Consider the following 26,786-nt stretch of genomic DNA (forward strand, 5'->3'; position numbering starts at 1 on the left):
TCCTGATCCCGAGTTAAGCCCAGGGAGGGCTCCTGTTTCCCCGTTAAGCCCAGGGAGGGCTCCTGATCCGCTCTGGAGCCGCTCTCGTGACGAATCTGCATTTTGGTGGATAATAGACTTAACGGTAATACTTGCCTATTGTGTGGTATAAAATGATGTTCCGCGTTTTTAACAACATGCACGAACTGCAGAGAAATCTGGAGACAACAAAAAACTCCGATGAAGATATTAACGCCGTGCTTAATGATTCCGGACTCGGACAATCAGATAAAGGTGATCTCACAGGACTCAGCCGGTTTAGCCGCACACTACTTTTATGCCGACCATTTACATCCAAATGTTATTTAATTTTCACAGAACACAGCCTTAAAGTACGTCTGACCAAATCCACCAGTTCAGTTTGGCCCCCCCAAACTCAAATGTCAAGCTATGCCTATGCTCTTGGCTGGTCCCTGGACCCTGAATAGCTGGAATGGAGTCCAGAGCCTTCAGATCTGACTATGTGAGACTAGGGTTTAGGCAGATTTTCAGTGAATAACAACTTAAAATATTGGTCTGTTTCTAACACAAAGTATGATTTCAGAAGGTTTGGATTACTTTTATAACACATTTATGGTGACTTTGCATCTGAAGCTTAACATTCTCAGTTGCCATTCACTGTAATTGGCACTTTTGAGTTAGTAAAAAGTTTTATTTATTCTGATTTATTTTATTACCTATGTACATGTGTTAGATTTTATGTTGTTTAGTTAATTTAAAAATGTATAGCCTAGTAAAAAAGTAATATATTTAAAATATTTATTTCCTACTAAGTATAGTTCAAATTTACATACTTGTATTTACTGACATATTTCTTGAGACTTGCTGATATAAAAACTTACAATTAAACTTTATTTGGAGTAATACTTGTGCACAATGCACAATATTAGGCCTAAAATGTGTTTTAATATTATATGTGTGTCACTATTGTAGCGAATCAGCTCATAAGGGAAATATGAATAATTAATCATAACTAGTTATAATTAATTATAAATATTTAGATCCGCTGTAGATATTTAGCTGACCTCTCAGGGTCAACTGTCTGTCAATTCTAAGAACGTTAATTTCCTGGTTAAGGGAAATAACTTTCTTACTGTACAATTCTACAAAGAGCTTGTAGCATAAATCTGCATGATTAAGTGACTCCAGTTATGAGCAAACAATGAACAACGTCAAGTCTTACGACATACAAGTAAGACTTTATTAACCACATAAACACTTAAACTAGTCCCAAATGAAAAATTGTTTTTGATTGGTCCAGACGCTACACTATTGATGATGTTTGTATGATCTTTGAATAATATCTCTCTTTAAATGCAAGGTATTTAAAGTGTACATACAGTTTACTTGCAATAGTTCCACTTTAACAAAATCAAATATACTCCAGTATATCTTTAATTGAACTTCAGCACTACTTCTGCACAATTAAAGTGCATTAAGTACAACATTAGTTGTTCCAATTAAGCAGACTTTAAGCATACCAGTTTAGTATACTAAAAGTACAATTGCAGAGTATTTTTATTAAGCACATACATATGTAAATGTATTTGTAGTATATACTTAGCATGAAATAAATATATTTCAAATACATTTTAGTATATTTATTTTTCACTAGAGAATACATGTTTGTGGTTCATGTTAAGGCCGATTTTTATGAACTCATCGCCATCATGTGACCATACGTATTATTATTATAATGAACATCAATATATTTAGTACAAAGCAGATTTAAGTACTTCCTATGGGCTGGCAAATTAAAATATATATAGCCTACTGTCATAAACTGCAAAATATACAGGCACCAAATGCTGTCAATTTCTGGCAACCACAGCTGCCAGATTTCTTTCTTTTTTTTTTTAACACAACACAGAAACACACATTTAGTGGAAACTGTGAAAGTGTGTGTTACATGGAGTAAACAACATGCGCACACACACATGTGCAAGGACACCCACATAAACAAACAAACACAAATGAGCTCAGACACAACAGTATATGCTGTAAACACACACATATACACAACAAGAGCTAGTCTGCAACTTTCCCCTTATTATTAAAATATGAGCAATAAGACTAGTGCAATTATTTAGATTTGTTTATTAATAAAATCTAGGCAATATTAAGATATAATATTAAGTAATTTTAAATACTATTAGAACATTCAGAAAATATTTTTCTCTGCTCTTAAAAGCAATAAATCCAGCCTGTTGTCTTTTATAGACTTACTGCATTAGCTACTCTACTGCATTCTCAGCTAGATGCATGTCAGCCAATGAAATTGCACTAAATCACAAGGGGCTGATGGGATTTGTAGTTTATTGATTTCTGGCTAATCCTTTGCCATTCATCAAAAAGGACACAAAACGTATAATGAAATCTTAATAACTGTTGATGGGAGATTATTCCTAAAATAAAAGCCTGTTGTAATGAAATGATGTAAGAATCATTTGTTTTGAGAAGAAATTAAAATATATGCAGCACAAATAACCACATCAGCAGTGCATGAATTAGTGCATGTATGCTTGAGCATATGTACGTGTTTGTGCCTGTGGCTAGTTGAGCTAGAAGCAAATTGCAAAAACATACAAGACAAAATAATCAAGAGAAATAATGGCACACATTACAACCGCCCCCCAAAAAAGAGTCTGAAAAACAAGACAAAAAGGGAAAAACATGCAAGAAAAATACCTTCGTCCCTCGGTCTGTTCATCGAAGACTCATCGTGTTTTTTTGTGAGCGGACCTGGGGTTAAGACAAAAAGGGGGGGAAAGAGAAAAGACAAAATTCAAAAAGATTTTACTGCGCTTAAACAAAAAGAGCAAAAAATTCCAAAACAGCAAAACAAAACAAAACTAAAAAAAAACTAGCAAGAGATCATGTGTCCCAATTTAAAAGAAGAATCAAAAACAGCAGCCAAAGCAGAAGAGCAAAACAGACAACAAACTCATAGAAAGAGAAAGGGAGAGAGAGGAACTGATGGTGGTGTGACACTTGCTAACATCCCTACTAGCAGCTACGATGTTTTCACTTTTCTTCCTCAGTTTTCCCTTCCACTCATTCGTTATATGCCAGGCTTTCAATGACAAATGTCCAGCCCTCTTTCTTTGTGCCCAGATAGAGAAAGTGATGAGACATGTGGAAACACTGTAGCAAAGCTGCGTTTAGTGCAACGGCCCTCAGGAGTCCTCCGACTTAATGTCCTGTGGGACAAAAACTCCCCCTCACAGGATAAGACTGCTGAAACTCTGATCTCTCTTTTCCTGTCTTACAAACAAACAAATACACAAACGTCTTGTGTAATGCTCTTAAGAAAGCATCTGACAAGGACATACATTTATAGCTATAAATGAACACTTTATTCATTCAAATTTACAAACAATATCAGTATCTTGAGCAAAGTGGAATTTGAAGCCAAATCAGGTTTACTGTCTTTTTTTCACATTGCAGCGCAATAGACAAAAACAAAAAGTGGAATACATTCGAAATGTGAAAAATGACAACAAACTTGACTATGACTCCTTTCTATCCTTTTGTTCAGCAACAAAAGTAATCATGGTAGCCATAGATTTCACCAAATTAATATCACAAGAAGTATTTATTATATATTATATACTTTATTATATAATATACATTTTGTATAGATAATAATAATACATGATACAACCTGGTTTTTGGATGTTACCATTAGTATTGTTAAAGTAAAACTAAAAAAATAATTTGCAGTAATTGAAACAAAGAAGTAAAAGAAATAAAAAATAATTACAATTATATCATAATATAAAAAACATGAAACATTAATACATAACAAATATACACCAAACATAACAAAATGAGTACAAATATAAAAAAATAAAATTATTCATTTTTATTATTTTTTTAATTACTAAACACACACAAAAAAAATCAAAATATTATCAAATGGTAATATATAATATAAATACCACAATATACTGGTTATATACATATAACATAATTTTAGATGATTATTATGGTATTACTAAGGTATTCTTTGTAGTGCTTTGAAATACCACATTAAAAGTCTAATCATACCCTCACAAAACAACAGCATTTTTATAAACAACTTTATTGAAACAATAACTGTTGTAACTATGACATTGTGTAAACTATAGTTAGCATGTAGCTATACTATTGAGCGTCAGGTGCTGAATGATACTGTATTGAAAGTCAGGTCTGATGTAAAAGTCTGAATGCCACACAAAAGTCATTCACCCCACTGAAACAGATCCTAGCATTTATCAGTTTGTATTGCAACAGTAGCGGGCTTCTTCAGGACTGGAGCTGAGAGGATCTGGTGCAGTGAGACACATTAGCATCTGTCGCTAACTGAGGTTAAATGCTAAATGTTTGTGTGGCGACAGCCATTAATGGGTATTATCAGTATGACCCCTTACCCCCACTCTCAGTACTGGCGGTGGGCCTGTAAGAGACGAGATAGAAATCGTCTCCATTTATTTACCGTTTATCTGCTTCACAGGCTCTCCACACCAATAGACCACACACACACACACACACACACACACACACACACACACACACACACACACACACACACCCCATTTGTCATTGCTGTGCATATAATTCTCACCCAGTCTGTCCAACACACATATAATGCACATATATACAGCAAGACTGTATTCTCATAACTGACTTCAAATGCTCTTCACCTGATTTTTTTCTTTAAGCACATATACATTCACAATTACATTTTAAGGGAAAGTGTCATATTTTCAGTGTAGTAATCATCGTTCCTAACCCAAGTTAATACTGCAGAAATAAGTAAAAGCACGCCATTAGTAGGTTGATTTTTTGTGCAAAGTCAAAGTACAACAACTTACATATTATATAGTATGATGAAAGGAGTATTTCAAATGATCAGTTTGTTTGAGCTTAAATTCTGAAGCGTGAAGCTTTGACACTGCATGATTTCGGATGTAGTCTGCTTGAGTATCCAGACCAGCCCAACACAGAAATTCTGGCTTAAAAAATAGCATAACAGTTAGTTTCCAGTAGTAAAAATCCCCTTCATTTTCACCATAGGGGAATTGATTTTTAAAAATAACTTATAAACCTTTAAAAACAGACATACTGTGAGCTGCCAGGTTGTTAATCGATGGAATACTCTTTTGTTGATGTTATCAGTCCACATTATTTTAAGTTACTTTTTAAATAGTCATGTTTTATAGCAGAATTACTGTTAAAACTACATTACCCATGATTCTGCAGAAAAAAAATGTATCAATATTTCTTGAATCTCACACTAGTTTTCCAATAAACACAATAAATGCAATCATATAGATCTATATTTACCCATCGTTTTTAATTCAATTATATGATGCTTCATGGAAGTGTAGTTCTTTACCACAATAAAGTACTCGGTCTTGTAGCTTTGAAGTTTGTCATGTGATTCACCTCATAGCTTGTTGGTTTAATTGTTAAACAAAAACTTTATAATGTTTTTAAAATATCTATGGGAAAAATACTTCCGGAAACAAAGTTCAATGAAAAAGTGGACAGCCATTGTTGCACTCTATTGTGTGAGTTTGGGGTGGGACTATCGGGCTTCTATCGGACCAATAATTAAAAAAAAAAGACACAACAAGCATTTGTGAAACAGTTTTACAACTTTGTGCCTCTAGTGGTACCTAACATATACAAATTACATACTTCACCTTTAAGTACACTGAAAAAATAGTTTCTGTAAGTTAAATAAACTTTATTCAGACACATGCTCAGTCCTCAAATAGTCGAGTGTGTGCACCTTCTCACATGTTCCTCGGAGCTGAATCTCCTGAGTTGCACTTAAGCTTTGAGACTCGATCAATGCTGATGTGATTTTCAGTTCAATTCACCATCTCAGGTCAGTTCTTCCAGTAAAGGCTGGAGAGCAGGAGACAGGTTGATGGGAGTATGGAACGAGCGCGCGTGTGTGTGATTAAGTCTCAGCAACTTCAGCACTTTATCGACACTTAAAGCATTTGGAGATCAAGCTTTCACTATTTTACTGGTTCCTGCTTCCGACTATATGGTCTACAGCCTCCATTAGGGCTTAGGCTTTTCCAAGAAACCTAATCCTGCTGGCCTTTGAAGACGATGCACCAGCTTTAAAACTAAGGCCAAGAATACCCCTGTAAGTGAAAGAAGACACGAGAGATGCCGTCGGTGTGGAGGTAGAGCGGAAAGCATGATAATGAAGACTTAAAATGGAGGAACGATCATTTACGTGGGATGAGTCTTGGGTGGTACGTGGGCTGGTGAGCGCCTGGTGCGGTGAAAGTCGGAAAGGAAAAACCAGACTCTGTGAATGTGGCGTTACTCCCAGTCTGAGAGATGGCAGTGTGCATCTTGAGCCGCCGAACAGTTTGTGCAGTAAACACTTTCTTTCCTGAGAAAGTGTGTTTGAGCGAGTGTGTATTTGGTATTTTTTGACAGGGATGCGTGACAGGAAACCCGGCAGTACGCCATCCCAGTGTAACCAGCAGGTTTGTCCTCCCTGACTGGCTTGCCGTGTAGAGACGTCTTCAGTATATTCTCTCTGTCTCTCTTTCGGCTTTTTTTATCTCTCTGTCTCCCTCTCACTGTCTGCAAGGGGAGCAGACCTAGAAAAACAGTACATGAAAGCAATTTGCCTTGAAGGGCTGATGTCATGTGCTCAATATATATCTGCCCTCCAAAGACTCTAGATGAGCCAATAAACAATAGCTACAGCAGTTTCTTTCTTTCTGTTTTGTATTAACTCTTACACTGTGTCCTAACCAGACATGACATGTCCAGTTTCCAGCGGCTGTATTTTCTCTGTCCACTCTTAAAGCAAAATACTGTGCAGTCTTGGTCAGTCAAAGCACGTTTGATGTTTAATATTCAGATATGTCTAGCAAAATTTGATCAGTGAGATTTTGATGTGGGCGGGGCTTATGAGCACAACACTACGGAATTACAAACCACAAGACCAATGAAATGTCTTGTTGCACTAGTGGCTGGATAGAATACAGTAACTAACACAGTGTCCTAACCAGGCGTGACACATCAAGCCTTCAGGAAGTCATTTGTCTAGACACCTTCAAAATGAAATTGATGCGTGACATGCTAATCATGTTATTTTTTCCCCAAACCGGTTAAGCGCAAATTGTGGGACTATGGAGGGTGTCAGGGACACTAAACATCATCACGTCAAACAGGAAAACTCATCTACTCACTAGTCCAAGTTTACAGCCTCTTTGTGTTTATACTTACGGTCTTGCAAACTATTCAGACTTTCTAACTTGTAGATTTTAAACAAAGAGTTGTCAAAAGCTTAATGATAGTGACTGTCACACTTTATTTTAAGGTCCAATTCTCGTTATTTACAAACTATTAACTATGACTTTTGCCTCAATAAACTCCTAATTTGCTGCTTATTAATAGTTACTAAGGTAGTTGTTATGTATTGGGTAGGATTAGGGATGTAGAATGTGGTCATGCAGAGCCTGTGCTTTATAAGTACTAATAAACAGCCAATATGTTATTAAGGCATGCTAGTAAGCAACTACTTAATAGTGAGAATTGGTCCCTATACTAAACAGTTACCGTTTGTTTATAGCCTAACTTTAGCTTTTTACTTCTGGATAATCTCGGATGTTGTGGATAATCTGGATAATCTCGATATGAAAGTATCATGGGTTATTAACTAGCTGCTTGTTAGCATGCATATTACTAGCACATTGTTGGATTATTAGTGCTTATAAAGCCCATATTAAAGGCTTATTCTGCATGACCACTTTTTAAATCCTTTAACCCTACCCTATACCTAAAATTAACAACTACCTTACTATTAATTAAGCAGCAAATTAGGAGTTTGAGGCAAAAGTTGTAGTTAATAGTGAGAATTGGTCCCCAAAATAAAGTGTGACTGTATCTTGAACGTTTGTTGGTCACAAAGCTAATTTTCTACAATAATCCAAAAGCCAAAGCTAACTTCCTGGTTGGCCTACAAAATGACATCATCCTTGCAGCACTCTATTGACAGCCATTAAAAAGTAGCCATCTATTTTGACAAATGTTTTTGTAAGCAACATAAAAATCAAAAGTACTTTAATACAATATCACAGTAGATGTTTTAGTAGTACCCAGTTCTTTTTGGAGGATCTTAAAAGCATAAAATATAGACTTGCATTTTCCACAGTCTGCTGCCTTGCATGTCACAGCTCACCACTGACTCTAGTGAAGGGCTTGGTGAATTAACTATGACTTTTGCCTCAATAAACTCTTAATTTGCTGCTTATTAATAAGTAAGGTAGTTGTTAAGTTTAGGTCTGGGGTAGGATTAAGGGATCTTTATTAAGGGATATATTTTTGAAGAAGTCTCATGTCTCTTAAGGCTGCATTTTAAAAATCAAAAACTACTATTAATATACTGTGAAGTATTAATACAGTATTATTAATACAAATATTAATACATCATTACTCCAGTCTTCTTTGTATGCTGATTTGGTGCTAAAGAAACATTTCTTATTATTATCACTGTTATCACAACAGTTGTGCTGCTTAATATTGGACTGGAAACTGTGAACTTTTTTCAGTATTCTTTGTTGTTCAGAAGAACAGCATTTATTTGAAATAGCAATCTTTTGTTACATTGTAAATGTCTTTACTGTCACGTTTGATCAATTTAATGCATCCTTGCTGAATAAAATAATTTATAAAAAAAAATGGAAATGGAAATTCTATCTGCAAGCTTTCTCCATGTATTATGATATAGACACCCTTGGATGTAAACAAAACTGTTAGAGTATGGAAAACTATATTAGCTGTAATATAATAGCCCACTTTTCAGCATCCAATCAAATCCTGATGGATGCAGTCAAGCCACACCTTACATCATCATTCCCGCTAAACCTTCTGCTTCACTCAAAAATGTAACATTACAAGAGCGAAATGGGTTGCAGATACCATTTCATGTTGTTTTTAAAGTCACCCAGTAAGGAGGTGAGCGCAGCCTCAAGTGACATGATGTAATGGCCAGTTTTTCAGTGAAATTTCAGGAGAGGGACGAATCACCGTCGTAATCGTCTCCAAGAGCTCCTTGTAAATGAGGTCATCGAGCACGCATGTGCGTATGAGTGCGCGGAGCTGTGTTTCTTTGCCGTTCAGTGCCCGTGGGCGAGTGAGAAGAAGACTGTCCATATCCCCATGACATAAACCTTCAGTTACTGCTAGCAATCTCCCAGCTGCTCCCACTCAAACAAGTGTCATCCTTATCTTCCTCTTTCTCTCGCTCTCCTGCCGCGCTCTATCTATCTCTTGTTTGCTCTTTCTCTCTGGTGAGCTGTCTGCGTCTGCTGCATCTTGCTGTGCTCTGAAATACAGCTTTTAATAAAGCGTTATGGATGGTCAAACACTCGTCAAACCGGTAATAAAAATGGAGAATTCTTGGTGTTTGGCGGAGGCAGAACTGTGGCAGGGACTAACACAGTCGGCTAGACGAGAACACGGCTGCCTTCCCACACAGAGCACAGCTGGAGATAAAAGATGTGTGTGCTTCTGTGTAGAGCTGTTGGCTCTAATAGACCTTTCACTGTAAAAGAGGGGCTGCCATGTTGTTAGTGGTACGTGCTATGGCAAATGACACTACTAGTATTGCTCATATACTTAGGGTTGTGGATTCAAAACAAACCCCTAGCGCTAAGCACTGAACTTTGGTTTGTGTCACTGACGCATCCTTCATCGTTTGTGCTACAGACATAACTGATATCAAATCATATGGTTGAAAGAGAGATGCTATTGCTATTAGTAATCAGACTTTTTGCCTGACGCACAATAAAACAGGCTGAAGGAGAGACCCATGCCATATATAGGGGCAAGAATATCACAGGGGTGAAATAATAAAAAATTGAAACTGACAAAATTAAAAAAGTGAAAGTAAGCAGGAAGCTGAACACACTCACAAAAACATGTTCAGTTCAAATTTTCACCCCAAAAGAGTAAATATATATATATATATATATATATATATATATATACAGGGGGTGTGTGTACATTTTTCTTACTTTGCCAAAATATCTTTTTTTTTTTTTTCTTTAGTACTCAATATATATCTGCCCTCCAAAGACTCTAGATGAGCCAATAAACAATAGCTACAGCAGTTTCTTTCTTTCTGTTTTGTATTAACTCTTACACTGTGTCCTAACCAGACATGACATGTCCAGTTTCCAGCGGCTGTATTTTCTCTGTCCACTCTTAAAGCAAAATACTGTGCAGTCTTGGTCAGTCAAAGCACGTTTGATGTTTAATATTCAGATATGTCTAGCAAAATTTGATCAGTGAGATTTTGATGTGGGCGGGGCTTATGAGCACAACACTACGGAATTACAAACCACAAGACCAATGAAATGTCTTGTTGCACTAGTGGCTGGATAGAATACAGTAACTAACACAGTGTCCTAACCAGGCGTGACACATCAAGCCTTCAGGAAGTCATTTGTCTAGACACCTTCAAAATGAAATTGATGCGTGACATGCTAATCATGTTATTTTTTCCCCAAACCGGTTAAGCGCAAATTGTGGGACTATGGAGGGTGTCAGGGACACTAAACATCATCACGTCAAACAGGAAAACTCATCTACTCACTAGTCCAAGTTTACAGCCTCTTTGTGTTTATACTTACGGTCTTGCAAACTATTCAGACTTTCTAACTTGTAGATTTTAAACAAAGAGTTGTCAAAAGCTTAATGATAGTGACTGTCACACTTTATTTTAAGGTCCAATTCTCGTTATTTACAAACTATTAACTATGACTTTTGCCTCAATAAACTCCTAATTTGCTGCTTATTAATAGTTACTAAGGTAGTTGTTATGTATTGGGTAGGATTAGGGATGTAGAATGTGGTCATGCAGAGCCTGTGCTTTATAAGTACTAATAAACAGCCAATATGTTATTAAGGCATGCTAGTAAGCAACTACTTAATAGTGAGAATTGGTCCCTATACTAAACAGTTACCGTTTGTTTATAGCCTAACTTTAGCTTTTTACTTCTGGATAATCTCGGATGTTGTGGATAATCTGGATAATCTCGATATGAAAGTATCATGGGTTATTAACTAGCTGCTTGTTAGCATGCATATTACTAGCACATTGTTGGATTATTAGTGCTTATAAAGCCCATATTAAAGGCTTATTCTGCATGACCACTTTTTAAATCCTTTAACCCTACCCTATACCTAAAATTAACAACTACCTTACTATTAATTAAGCAGCAAATTAGGAGTTTGAGGCAAAAGTTGTAGTTAATAGTGAGAATTGGTCCCCAAAATAAAGTGTGACTGTATCTTGAACGTTTGTTGGTCACAAAGCTAATTTTCTACAATAATCCAAAAGCCAAAGCTAACTTCCTGGTTGGCCTACAAAATGACATCATCCTTGCAGCACTCTATTGACAGCCATTAAAAAGTAGCCATCTATTTTGACAAATGTTTTTGTAAGCAACATAAAAATCAAAAGTACTTTAATACAATATCACAGTAGATGTTTTAGTAGTACCCAGTTCTTTTTGGAGGATCTTAAAAGCATAAAATATAGACTTGCATTTTCCACAGTCTGCTGCCTTGCATGTCACAGCTCACCACTGACTCTAGTGAAGGGCTTGGTGAATTAACTATGACTTTTGCCTCAATAAACTCTTAATTTGCTGCTTATTAATAAGTAAGGTAGTTGTTAAGTTTAGGTCTGGGGTAGGATTAAGGGATCTTTATTAAGGGATATATTTTTGAAGAAGTCTCATGTCTCTTAAGGCTGCATTTTAAAAATCAAAAACTACTATTAATATACTGTGAAGTATTAATACAGTATTATTAATACAAATATTAATACATCATTACTCCAGTCTTCTTTGTATGCTGATTTGGTGCTAAAGAAACATTTCTTATTATTATCACTGTTATCACAACAGTTGTGCTGCTTAATATTGGACTGGAAACTGTGAACTTTTTTCAGTATTCTTTGTTGTTCAGAAGAACAGCATTTATTTGAAATAGCAATCTTTTGTTACATTGTAAATGTCTTTACTGTCACGTTTGATCAATTTAATGCATCCTTGCTGAATAAAATAATTTATAAAAAAAAATGGAAATGGAAATTCTATCTGCAAGCTTTCTCCATGTATTATGATATAGACACCCTTGGATGTAAACAAAACTGTTAGAGTATGGAAAACTATATTAGCTGTAATATAATAGCCCACTTTTCAGCATCCAATCAAATCCTGATGGATGCAGTCAAGCCACACCTTACATCATCATTCCCGCTAAACCTTCTGCTTCACTCAAAAATGTAACATTACAAGAGCGAAATGGGTTGCAGATACCATTTCATGTTGTTTTTAAAGTCACCCAGTAAGGAGGTGAGCGCAGCCTCAAGTGACATGATGTAATGGCCAGTTTTTCAGTGAAATTTCAGGAGAGGGACGAATCACCGTCGTAATCGTCTCCAAGAGCTCCTTGTAAATGAGGTCATCGAGCACGCATGTGCGTATGAGTGCGCGGAGCTGTGTTTCTTTGCCGTTCAGTGCCCGTGGGCGAGTGAGAAGAAGACTGTCCATATCCCCATGACATAAACCTTCAGTTACTGCTAGCAATCTCCCAGCTGCTCCCACTCAAACAAGTGTCATCCTTATCTTCCTCTTTCTCTCGCTCTCCTGCCGCGCTCTATCTATCTCTTGTTTGCTCTTTCTCTCTGGTGAGCTGTCTGCGTCTGCTGCATCTTGCTGTGCTCTGAAATACAGCTTTTAATAAAGCGTTATGGATGGTCAAACACTCGTCAAACCGGTAATAAAAATGGAGAATTCTTGGTGTTTGGCGGAGGCAGAACTGTGGCAGGGACTAACACAGTCGGCTAGACGAGAACACGGCTGCCTTCCCACACAGAGCACAGCTGGAGATAAAAGATGTGTGTGCTTCTGTGTAGAGCTGTTGGCTCTAATAGACCTTTCACTGTAAAAGAGGGGCTGCCATGTTGTTAGTGGTACGTGCTATGGCAAATGACACTACTAGTATTGCTCATATACTTAGGGTTGTGGATTCAAAACAAACCCCTAGCGCTAAGCACTGAACTTTGGTTTGTGTCACTGACGCATCCTTCATCGTTTGTGCTACAGACATAACTGATATCAAATCATATGGTTGAAAGAGAGATGCTATTGCTATTAGTAATCAGACTTTTTGCCTGACGCACAATAAAACAGGCTGAAGGAGAGACCCATGCCATATATAGGGGCAAGAATATCACAGGGGTGAAATAATAAAAAATTGAAACTGACAAAATTAAAAAAGTGAAAGTAAGCAGGAAGCTGAACACACTCACAAAAACATGTTCAGTTCAAATTTTCACCCCAAAAGAGTAAATATATATATATATATATATATATATATATATATACAGGGGGTGTGTGTACATTTTTCTTACTTTGCCAAAATATCTTTTTTTTTTTTTTCTTTAGTACAGTTTGATTTTAAGACTATTTTACCACCTCATCAAAACACAGATAGAGATGGTTGGGAGGTCGGAGATAGGCAGTGCTCAAAGCAAACTCTATATATATATATATATATATATATATATACAGGGGGTGTGTGTACATTTTTCTTACTTTGCCAAAATATCTTTTTTTTTTTTCCCTTTAGTACTGCCCTGCAGAGGCTACAGAAGATAGTTACATGTTTCACGTTTTCAACATTACATGTTCTCAATGCGTGGTTTTTCCTTCTGTAGCATCAGTGAGCATTGAAACCTTCTGTAATAGTTGCATATGAGCCCCTCAGTTGTCCTCAGTGTGAAAAGATGGATCTCAAAATCATAGTCATTGTTGGAAAGGGTTCAAATACACAAAAATGCTGGAAAACCAAAGAATTTGTGGGATCTGAAGGATTTTTCTGAAGAACAGCAGGCAGTTTAACTGTTCAGGACAAGCAAGGGACTCATGAACAACTATCACTAAACGAAAAACACAGTTTGGATCATTCAGGTAACAACACAGTATTAAGAATCAAGGGGATGTAAACTTTTGAATGGGGTCATTTGTATAAATTCAACTATTATTTTCTCTATGTAAACATATTTTATGTGAAATATCTTATTCAGGTTAGTACTAAATACAATAACATGCATTTTGTATAATCCCTCTTATTTTGGTAAAATAATGAACATTTTGCAGATTCGGAAAGGGGATCACAATAAAACAAAATAAAACATTCAGTTTAGGCAGAGGTATGATTATTTTGAATGCCAGAATGCTTAAAAAAAGTCATTAATAGGCTTGGATTACTTCATGGAAAATAATAAAAATTTCTTTTTTTTCCATTTGATTTTGGGATGAAATGTCAAGTGAGATTCTGTGAGATTTGACAAAAAAAATAAAAATAAATGCAAACATGCTGAATCCTTTAATATCAAGAGCTCAAAAACAACCCACAAAAGTGGGAACTGTATCATGCAAACTGCATTCAGCACAGATTTCGTTACACATTTGCGCTGTTACCTGACTAGCACAACTTCAATACGACTCGGGCGGTACAATAACAAACAGAGCGTGCAAACAAGTGCCGCTATCAGAGGCCACAATTAATTCTCACTGAATTGCCCGCAGTTGTTTGGAGTGATTCAATAGGGAAAACAGCAAGACAAATTTTCGTATGCAGCTGAACTTACTGTACTTAGGGGGGAAAAGAAAAATATGGGAGAGAGAGAGAAGGAGACAGTATAATGGGAGATTTGCCTGCAGGGGATTGTCATGATCCACAGCATTGGTTTCAACCCTTGTCCCAGTAAGAAATGACTATTTACACTATGTGTGTGTGCACGTCACCCTACATGATATGGCTTTAGGCACATATGTATGCCGGAGATTGGGTTTATATGGGTGTTTGTGCAGTGATGCATATGTGTATATCGCAGAGGTTTGCCAGCTGTTGTGCACTGTGGGGAGGCGGAAGGTGTCACAGCTCTTAAACCACCACACACAACACGGCTGCGGCCAAACACATCAATATAACTGATATCTGATCTGCCCTGGGCTTGGGTTCAAAACATTCCACTGACTAGACAAATACAAACACATTTGATCCTGTCACATTGTATGAACACACACACACACTCACTCAGAAGCTGCATGAATGTGGTGTTCTGGATTCAGATGTGTTTTTATCCGTGTGTTCTGCTTTTCTGAACAGCTGCATGGTTGTGAAACTGTGTTTGTTGGTGAACAGCATGAGTTGATAGTTCATCGCAGAGGTGAATCAAGCCTATCTACAGCTATCATAACATTCAAATTCAAACATTCACTTTTTTAAATTTTTTCCGTGGCTGCTCCAGATTTGCTCTCAGTTATGCATTAACTTTGTTTCAGATGTTTCTCTTAAAATCCCTGTCCCTGTTCTCTTGGCGGCCATCTTGATAACAGCCCCAGGCAGCTATTCTCTAGTAGCTGTACAATGTAGAAAGACCAAAATCTACAAAACTGTATGTCAAGATTATGTTTCAATAACCAACAATAAAATCTGACAACAATATAATAATAAAAAAAAATAGCCTATTTAGCTTTATAAGGTAAAAACGACTATTTTCACACTGGTCCAGCAAATATGCATGCTAATGCATTCTAGAGTAAACTGACTGGCCAATGTCTCATTTATATATAAGAAAGGATTTCAATTCTTATAACCACCATGATAAAAGTTATGAGTTTCATTAATTTCTATTCAAGAATCCATATTCACCATGCATGTCACTGAGAAAAATAAAAATAGATGCAAGACATCTGCATGAGACATCTGTACAGTAATGACATTAATATGAATGTGAGTGGAAGATGTTAATATCAGCTTCATGTTTTTGCTATACAAAAGTTGTTTTTTGGAAAACTTCGATGCATTAAAATCTTTTCAATAGTCATATTCCTATCACAACTGGAACAGGGTCGAAAACTTTTCCCACACCTGTTAATGTGGGTGATTTAATAACACTTATCCATCATAAATATTATCAACCATATTGTTTTGCATGATTTTTAAAAATAAAAAAGTTGTCCTTTTGACAACTGAATTATTTGAGCTTTTATTTGGCTACTGATATGACTGTGTCCATCATTTTATCGAAAATGACTAAGTGCACCTTTAGAGAGATCTAATTTGCAATTTTTCCGTCTTTCCTGGATTGTTTTTAAATTGAAACCTGATCTCTAACTGTAGATAAAACAGATTCCTGGTCATTATATCAGAAATTCTGTCTCTGTGAAATTGCTGTGTGATTCTGCCAATTTCCTGACATTTATTGGGATATAATTTGAAGATATTTTGTACATACTGAGCTTGCTTATTCGAAAATTCTGCAGTAGAATGGTGATGAGGAGCATGGCCAGTGTGTGTATGCTTGTATGTCACGGCCGGGTCATCAATCACCAGCATCATTGATTGAATATTGATCAGCGTGGGCCATAATTCAGCATCTCTATCACACGCAGCCTTACCAGCAGACCCACAGCGGCAGAAACCTCTCCTTTCAAGCAAACAATAGAGCAAATCTTATATACTTGTGCCAATTAGAGGAGAATGAGAAGACAATAGGATCATATGCATCTTATGTACACACACTCTCCCTCGCTGCCTCTCTGTTTCTTTCTCTCCATCTCTCGTTCCCCTGCAGAAGAATCCTGATCCAATTTTCACCAGACCAAGGGCTGTTAGGACGGCAGAAATAGCAGCATTAGTTTGAGTTTTGTTCTTGCATCAAAAGCTACTGACACCATAGTTCTTCTGCAGCGTCGACCAACTGGTTATTTATTTATTTACCTTCACCAACATCACTAGACCCCAAATGCAAAATTCTCCCAACCTGCAGTGCCGCTAAGTGAATCTACATTTATATAATGCTGCCAAGCTTCAATTGACTATTGAACTGTTACCATCTTTTTGTTTAGCTGTGCACCTTATTGATTGTATTAAAGGGATTTTTTATTTGGAGCTCAGCCTTGAATGAAGAGAAGTGAGCGCTACGCTTCAATCTGCTTGACAAAACACGTCTGGGTGAAATCAAATTTCCCCTGACGTGACCGAGAAGCGGCCCCACCTCTGCTTCTGAAGCACAGTCGTACGTCACGTTTTTTCAGAGTCAAATGCCACATGCCTGAAGGAAATACCAGTGCTTGTACGGCAGATAATGAATAGTGTTACATTTTTAGGTGAATTTAGGTTTATGCTTTGGTTCTGAGTAAATGAAATGCCACATTGCAAGCTCCTTAAACTTTGGCTTTGTCATGACACCCAGTCTTGTTTTCTGCCGGCTGTGCATTAGAATCAACACACATAATGTGACTTCTGTGCAGTCTTTGCAGTTTAAAGAGAAGAAAACAAGGCCAAATGCAATTCAGTATGCAAATAAATTTTAGAAAGAAACCAGTAAGCAATGGTGTCATGGCTTTTGGTTAGATTTTGAAACAATGAATTAACAATATGCAGAAATGATGCACATTGATCAGTAAAAAAAAAATAGTTAATTTAAAGTTAATTTAAATTCATTCAACAAATTTGAATGAAGACTATACATGAAGTGATCTGAGCTGAAATAGCAGAAATGGGAAGAGATGGATAAAAATAGACTGACAAACCAAACATTTGCCTCATCTTGTGCTAAACAAAGTAAGCAGAATGAGCAAATAAACAGCACTGTCAGCAGACGCAATTAACTGTGTGAGAATTCCTCCCGAAATATTTAGGAATATCAATATAACGCGGCCTTGCAATCATCGCAACAAAAATTAAACAATATTGGCTGTTAAACTGGATGTAGCATAGAATTAGCATTTCCAATTAAGCATTAATCACATAAACCGACTAAACTAATTGTGGCTGATTTGTATAATTAGTTCAATTTCAAATTCACAGAGAGAGTGATCACTTTTATGTTCTAATACAAGAGAAGATTAGAGGTGAGAAGATGCTTGTAATTAGAATTTTATGATTATCTATCTATTTGTCTATGCAATGCATATTGTCAGCTCAGAATTAGTTAAAAAATTAAATCTGATAAAAATTAATTCCGAGTGAATATCCTGCTGAGTAAATATTTTCTAAATAATATAAGAAATGGTAGTAATCACAATATTTTTAGTAGAATGCTAAATGAAAGGCAACCATTTTTTGTTTATAATATCATGCATACTAATTTTTAACACTCAGCATAAATGGGCTTTAGGAAGGAGATCCCTTGCAAGAGGATCATCATATTTGTGGCTTCTTCGAAAAGTCTGAAAATGCCTGAGAAAGAGAGTAAACGAGCAAGAAGGAGAGATAGATGAGATCATTACAGTTCCTTCTACTCCTTTGGCTGTAAACAACACTCACATCCCCACCAACATGTCCAAAAACCCTACACTAAACACCCACCAAATGTTAAACTGAAATGGAGTGAAAGCGCCAAGTCCAGATCCATTAAATCCCTCCCAAACCTGTGAATGATTCTCAGCGCAGTGACTGTGTAGGAATCCCCGTCAGTGAGTGTGTGCTGGACGATTTTTTGATAAGACTAGCTGCGCAGTGGCGCTTGGCACACAAAAACATGGGAAGCGATGAGTGTGGAGAGCGTGTACACCACCACAACACTGTCAGATGCATTAATCACTTACTGTGGAGGAACTGTTTTTCTGGGTTGCTGTGAACAAGAGGGTTTTTGTGTGTTTTTTTTGTGTTGTAGACCCATATTAACACTGCAAAGGCAGCATCAAAGTCCCGTCTGAAGAATTCACACACTTTCAATGCAGTCATACGTCTGCATGCATACTGCAGATCCACTGCATTGCTGTCTGTAAAAATACTGCAACCTTATACACATAAAACACATACTCACAGATTCCCTTGTGTGTACATGCAATTCATCTTCATAATTACGAAAAAATATCTTCTCTTGTTATGTGGCCCAAATTTGAATATTATTTCTTATTAGGGAAAAATCTATTTCTGTTCACAGAAGCTGATTCTTTGAACTCTTGTGTAAATAACACATGGACTTTTTGATGTTTCCAAGTTTACTGTGTGAAAATTCTCTCAGATTAAGATTAATCACTAATTATTTATCTCATTCATTCTTATTTATGATGTTTACATGTGGATCTACAGCTGAAAACTGCTAAGAAACTGATAGGAAAGAAAAGGCACAAATGAGATATTTAATGTTGCAATTTCTTCTCCTAGACAGCAATAAGATTAAACTGAGACTTCAAAAATGATGTTGTCTCATTAACAGTAGATATACTTGACAATATGTAGCACTTTATTTTATTAGTCCACTTTAGACAATATACTAAATACAACGTTCTGTCATGAAACTCTAGATGGTGTAGGCCGATAGGTTCCAAATCAATCTGATATAATCATATGATTATTCACATGGGGCAGCTGATTGGTTTCTTACATATCAGCAGCCAATGAGCTTGCTGCTCAACATTCAAATACTTGGCTAGTGCTTGCTGTAGCAGTTGCAGCGCACTTCAGAAACCCTCCACCTTCCCCAACTTCACCTGTATAGATCTGCTACGGGGTGATTTCATGTATGTTATATATGGGGGTTATTTCATACATGTTACATGTGCAGCAGCAGTATTTCCTACATGCTCACAGCAGCATGTCTGTGCTTGTATTGGCAGTAACAATTCTCGGTACTAGTAATAACTACGCGGCAGCAGTGTAGCAGAACTATTCCGCCAAGACCAAACACATTAACACTGTCATGTATATTACAATGATAAAACTCTCCCAGAGTTGTCATGACAGAACTCTAAGTAACTTATCAACTAGATATAAACTCTTAATCATTAGAGTAGACTGTCTGTTTAATATCTGCTAACACTTTATTTTGATGGTCTTTTAACACACAGTCTACTGACTTTAAAAAACTTTGCAATTACTTACCAACTTATTCTACTAAGCCTAACACTAATCCTAACCTAACAGTCTAATAATACTCTAATGAGAGTTAGTTGAATGTCTAAAGTGGATTATCGAAATAAAGTGTAACCTGACAACCTATTTTATTTTCAAAGCTAGAGCAAGATTCAAACCTGTGATCACTTGCAAAAAGTATTCCTCTAAGCTACATCATTTGAGCTGCTCGAAGACTGAAATTCTAGAATCGCCCCTGCAATGGATGCATCATCTGACTGCAATCTCTACAGCACTTAGTGAATGTATATCTACAAATTAAGGAAGACTGATTTACTGACTCACTGTAATGGACAGGCACATTAACACACTCAAAGAGTACACAGAGTTGCTAAAATGCAAAAGTGCTATTAGCATTAGAAGACCTCCTGTGTATATGGTTTCATCATTGAAGAGCTTTCATCTCTCGAACAAACACGCATTGCCTGCCATACTCCCATGACTATGACAACCCAATTCAAGAGCTGGCACAGTGAGACATTACCCAGCAGTCTCTGCACAATCCATTTACAAACTACAGGCCCATTTAAATAATAAAAATTAATTCCGAGTGAATATCCTGCTGAGTAAATATTTTCTAAATAATATAAGAAATGGTAGTAATCACAATATTTTTAGTAGAATGCTAAATGAAAGGCAACCATTTTTTGTTTATAATATCATGCATACTCATTTTTATCCCATTTATCAGAGACTTTAGCACATGCTCAGATTGTTGCCCGTGCAATTTCAGTAACAATCACTGACTGGAACATGTTAAATATCTCTTGCGCTCAAAAGAGTTCTTGCTCTCTTTATCTCTGGCAACTACCCTTTTGTATGCACTAAATGCAAGTAATCTAACTTAAACCCTAAATGCGATTACAAGCAACAGATTACTGTAGCTTCTTTTATAGGAGAACAAAAAGAAAAGGATCCCAAGGTTATCCGGAGAACGGGTTATGAAGAAATTGTCTTATTTGGAGGTGTAATGGTTGTAAATGAGTTTGAATCATTTGTTTTACGTCCCGTAATCTCTCTGTACCCCATACCACTACAGTAAGCTCTGGAAGAGGATAGAATCACTTGAGAAGAATACAGGTGATTAGAATGAACATGGATGAAACATAAATGTACCACAGATTAACCTATATGGACTTCTGAAACTTACCGTCCTCTGTGGGAACGTAGACGTTGAGATAAAGGCAGTCCTCGCTCTGGTTCTGTACATAAGCCGCGGCAGCATCCAGGTTGTCAGTGAACCATACGGGAAGCATGATCTCTGGCAGCACCCCGTGGATGTTCTGTGGGCACACTGGTGCAAACTGGGTAGCGTTACGTATCTCCTGCCAGGAGCCTGGTGCCTCTGGGGGCTGGAAGCGCCTCTCGCCTACTGGCGGGGTGGCATAGGGGACGCCCAAGTACTGCTCAACCGGACCCAGAATCTCATTGTTCAGCTCCTTGCGTACGCCCCGAAGCTTCCCATAGCCTGTGGTGACCATAGGGTGCTTGGCGGCGGTGAGGTCTGCCCGCTGGCAGGAGGACAGTGCCAGGCGAAGTGCCAAGCCCAGCAGCCACACCAGGCAAGTTTCAGATATACGGCGCGGGCAGGAGCCGGCCGTCTCCCGCCGTGATCGTGCCACGCCCACTGATGACATGCTTTGGCTGGGGTGAGCAGCGCCCCAGCGATGGGGGGAGGATATGAAACAGACAAGGGAGAAGAGTTTCAAGCCGTCCCGGTGACGCCGAAGTTAAGGGCTTTGTGGAAGTGAGGGTGTGCGTATCCTCAGCAGAGCACAGAAGAGGCCTGCTGACACTGAGCGGCGAAGAACTTCATCCTGATGTTAGTGCAACATATGCATCTATTGCGATTTGCTCATTAGTTTCCTACAGGGAGAGAGAGACAGGCAGAAAGACAGATATCATTAACTGCTGACAGTAAAACATGCATTCCAACACTATCGAACACAATAAAAGGTAATTACAGTATTGCCTGAGGTTTAAAAGTCATATCAACCATAAACATGTGAAACATGAATCTAATTAAATATCATTTGTTCCACTGTATATAATGATTCTCTTAATGTTTGTTTAATATCTTGGTTGAAATATCTCCTTCTCTTTCTGGAGTATTCTCTAAGGCGCATAATTACAGATGCGTATCTGTACCATGGGTAGTTCTCTCCAGCGTGTTGCCACATCGTCGAGAGGTGCGCCACAACGGCTAAAGACATACATCTACAGGCAGGAATTAACCACATGACATAATGATCTACGAGGAATGCGAGGGAAGCATTTATAGCCATTTTGGCACAAAAAGACGTTATGAATGGGGACTGGGTGTACGGAGACAGACCAATTTAAAATCGTCCTATAATGAGACACTTAATTCTGGAGTCATACAGGGTAACAGGAATCAGTGATTCAAGAACGATGATGTCATACGCAATTGGTCCTGGAAACTGCTTCCAGAATGACTAATCAGTCATGTGGACAGCATGTATCTGTGCTTAAAAATATATGGACAATAGAGGCATCCAGTACCAAGTGGTGTTATTTTAACATTATTTACAGTATATACTATTATTAATTAAAATATTGATTTCTATTTCAATATTTTAAATAGGGGCTTTCATTTAATTTTATTTAAGTTTGAATAATTTAGCACTTCAGCTTAAACTTATTTCAGATAGTTGCCTTGGCATTTAAGTTTATTAAGCTTACCTTTTCATCTAAAATTTACATTAACAATTTAAAAATGATTTTTAAGCAATTTATATTAAATTAACAATAACAACACTGTTACAAAGAGTATCTAAAACTAAAATCTGATACAAACTACATGGAATATTTGGATACAGGCAAAGCATAAGATATGTTTACGCATTTAGGCTCATAATAAAGGTGAACATAAGTAGGCCTATGTGGAAGCATTGCAGTATTTTTGGATTTTATACACTGATCATGGGGGGAAAATATGTGGTATGGATTTACAGTTTTTTTTTCAATTGCCAACATCCCTTTGTCCAATCTTTAGTCACATTTTCAAAACTCTAAACACAATTAGCACAACATCCGTTTGTTGTGACCATACCATTAACACAATTCATGTTGTTTTCATGCAATATTCAGTCAATTAACACGTTTCTAAAATGCTTACATTTTCTTTTGACACAAGTTTACCTAATACCAAAATCATGGATCTTTTTTTTTTTTTTTTTTTTACAAAATGCTTAAACACACAACAGCAGCTTAAAAGAGCTGATAAAAATTATTTTAATTACTAATAATTGAGAAATAGCTGATTCCAATCTTAATGAATAATTATTTTATAAGTCTTTCCATTACATGGCCATGCACAATAAAAAGGCACTCTCTGGATTGGTTTTGTTCAAAACAATACAGAACAACACAGAGAAGCAGAAAAAGAAAGAAAATGTCTGGAGGAGGGAGAGTTGGATGAGGAAAAGCACAGGTTGGACCAGGGAGAGGACCAGGTAGACTAGGTAGAGTAGTTGGACAAGGACTGTCTGGTTTGGTTGAGCTACCAAAACAGATATCAAGAGACTACAGCGGACAGTCAGGACTGCTGAGAGGATTTTTGGTTCCCTCTGCCCAACCTCCAAGATCTTTACATCTCCAGAGTGAGGAAAATCATGCACTTTTGGATCCCACACACCCATCCCACTCTCTCTTCCAACTGTTGCCTGCTGGTCTGCACTACAGAGCACTGACCACCAGAACATCCAGACACAAGAACAGTTTTTCCCGCAGGCTATATTCAGCCTGAACAATTCAATCTTTCATAACAGTACACTGTCCATCATAACTGACACATTTATACATAGAAAACCGAAAACTGTTCATTTGTATACTGCACACTTGTAAAAACATATCTGTACATTCATTTAAAGTGGTCATATGATGTTGCTAAAAAGAACATTATTTAGTGTATTTGGTGTAATGAAATGTGTTTATGCAGTTTAAGGTTCAAAAAACACATTATTTTCCACATACTGTACATTATTGTTTCTCCTCTATGTCCCGCCTTTCTGAAATGCATCGATTTTTACAAAGCTCATCGGTCTGAAAAGTGAAGTGGAAGTGTGCTGTGATTGGCCAGCTATCTAGTGCGTTGTGATTGGCCGAATACCTCAAGCGTGTGACGGAAATGTTATGCCCCTACCATACTGTGATGCCCTGTCCGGCCAGAGCGACGAGACAAAAACATTAAAACCCATTATAAACGAACCATTTGTTGCATCCAGTGGGGACATAATTACGGATTATAATGACTTATACTGTCTTTTTACGCGTTGCGTTGCATCGCGCCGGCTTGCAGTATGAATTAAACAGTCATTACATTACGTGTGTACTCGGTAATGCTCACAACACCATATTTTGGGTAAAAATAGGAAAGATAATACTTTTCTCTAAAGAAACAGGATTCCCTAAATTATCGTCATTGATATCATTATCGCAATAAATATCAGAAATTATCGTGATATATTTTAAAACCCATATCGCCCATCCCTAGCTGCAATCTCAATTAGGAGTGTCAATGGTCCATTTGAGAGATAGGTGGCGGTAATGCACTTATAAGTCTGAGATCTGCCGTAAAGCAAGAAGAAGAAGACGCGTCACGCGCCGGCTGAAGAAGAAGACGCAAACGCACTCAGGACAGTTCGGACATTGCAGTGAATCAGAGGTAAAAAAACTATATAAATACTGTTCAGTTTCTTGCACAGACCAATCGTTTCGTGTCTTTACACATCAATGTATCGTCACGAGCCGCAGGGTTTAATTTGGTTTTGTTTGTGCATGTTTTTTTGACTCTCAAAGCCGTGATTCACATTCACTTCCATTATATGACTGACAGACTGAAACAGTTTGAGTTAAAAATCTTCGTTTGTGTTCTACTGAAGAAACAAAGTCACCTACATCTTGGATGCCCTTGGGGTAAGCAGATAAACATCAAATTTTCATTTTTGGGTGAACTATCCCTTTAAGTATTGGTAAACGCTTGTTAGCAATTGGAAAAAAATGTAAATATGGTAAAAAGAGTATTAAACATCTTAAACAGTGCTCTTTTACCAGGTAAAGATCATAAATGGTTTAAGCACAACCCAACTGGCACAATAGCCGATGTTGTTCTGGAATGCAGACTCCCTTACCGGCTTGTTAAATGTCTGTTTACATTTTAACATGAAAACCAGAGGAAAATGTGACAATTTCAAAGTGGTTTCAGAATTTTGCAAAAATCTGCGGAAATAAAAACAAGATAGCTGCGAGTTTTTCGAAGGGACTGTCAGATGTGGTTTAAGGACCAGAAAAAAAAAGTTTGACTGCCAACAGACACAAGTCAAAAAAACTTTGAAAAGATGTAGGCTGACTTCTTCTCAACAGCAGAATACCAATGTGTGTGGGAGTTGTGAGTATAGTTTGGACACCATGAGGGCTGTAGAACTGCTTTAAAGTGACAACCATTGGTCCCAGGATCTACATCGACAAAATCGAGAATGAAGTAAATGTCTCCTCACAGGCCCTGAGCAAACTGTTCCGTTCTGCTGATCAAAGCCTGGAGACTTTATAGAGAAGTAAATGTATGCTAAAGTAAATGTCTGCACAGCCACAAAGAACACACAGCCAATCTGAACAGTTGAAGGAAAACATGTACGTTTGCACAGGCAAAACAGAAACCATCTTACAGAAACATCTGGGCAGCATCCTCGCAGGAGCTGGAAGATTCTACAAAGAAATCAAGAGTCAAGAGTGAAGACAGAACCATCCAGTGTATGCTGTTCTTCAAGTACTCGGCATCTCCATGGCAACCAAAGCACAGCTAATCATCCAAAAAGCACCAAACCTGGACACAAAACACCAGGAGTGGAAAATCACCAACTGCAGGAGAACCTGACTAAGGAAAAGGTGAAGGAATAGGGACACGAGTGAAACACTGGATTTGACGCATCACCAGACCTTCTCATGACCTCATGTGTCAAAATCCAGAGCTAACACCAGAAGAGATCAACTCAGAAAAGTACATGTGAGGAACTTGCAGTATTAAGAAGATCCTGCTTTTGCTTATGCGTAGTTGGGTGTGTTGGAACACCAAAATATCCTAACCTATCAATATTTATGAGACACAATTAAGGCCAAAGTTTCACCCTGGCCTGGTGGGGCTGCAATTGAACTTCATAAATATGCAGTTTTTAGTTGACCCCCCACCTTCAAATACACAGCCACACAAACACGCGTATAACCTGCTGAGGTGCAGTTACATCACCGCCAGCGTGTGGTAATAAATCAAGAGCGTATAAAGACAGCAAGAAAAAGACAGCATGCTCTCTCAGCTCCCCAGGTAAAAGGTTTCCGAGCTCATCAAGATCAGGCCCTTGTTATGATATACGCTCAGTAAGCTAGTGAAAATGTCTCCCAGTCATGTGATCAAGATCTCTGACAGGACAAAATGCGCCCTTCAGATATTAAATGGTATGTCAAATTGTGCTAATGGGCAACTGACATGACATGTCAGAAAGTGACAGCAGCGTGACATTTTGATATACTTGATTAAAAAAAAAAACATTTATCCAATTATTTTATTATTACTGTTACTATTATCACACAGTTCTTATTAGGCTTATCATTTTATTATATCAGTCTCATATTAATCAAGACACTATGTGATGCTTTACATATGTTTAAACTATATATATATACACACACACACACACACGCACACATATATATATATATATATATATATATATATACACACACATACATTTTTT

The 26,786-nt window shown here is 37.3% G+C and overlaps 1 protein-coding gene across 2 annotated transcripts in view; it reads right to left on the reverse strand.

Moving 5' to 3' along the window:
• Window positions 1-26,786, reverse strand: part of LOC107678031 (neuroligin-2-like) — an 88,807-nt gene that overhangs the window by 33,650 nt on the left and 28,371 nt on the right. For both annotated transcript variants that reach the window (XM_016473143.1, XM_016473142.1), the window contains 2 exons: window positions 21,167-21,882; window positions 2,728-2,781 (listed from right to left, as the gene is read on the reverse strand). In XM_016473143.1, the coding sequence (XP_016328629.1) occupies window positions 2,728-2,781; window positions 21,167-21,653 (541 nt within the window). In that variant the 5' untranslated portion in view covers window positions 21,654-21,882. The remainder of the gene's footprint in view (window positions 1-2,727; window positions 2,782-21,166; window positions 21,883-26,786) is intronic.

Source organism: Sinocyclocheilus anshuiensis, unplaced genomic scaffold (genome assembly GCF_001515605.1).
Source record: "Sinocyclocheilus anshuiensis isolate Anshui unplaced genomic scaffold, SAMN03320099.WGS_v1.1 scaffold260, whole genome shotgun sequence".
NCBI lineage: Eukaryota > Metazoa > Chordata > Actinopteri > Cypriniformes > Cyprinidae > Sinocyclocheilus > Sinocyclocheilus anshuiensis.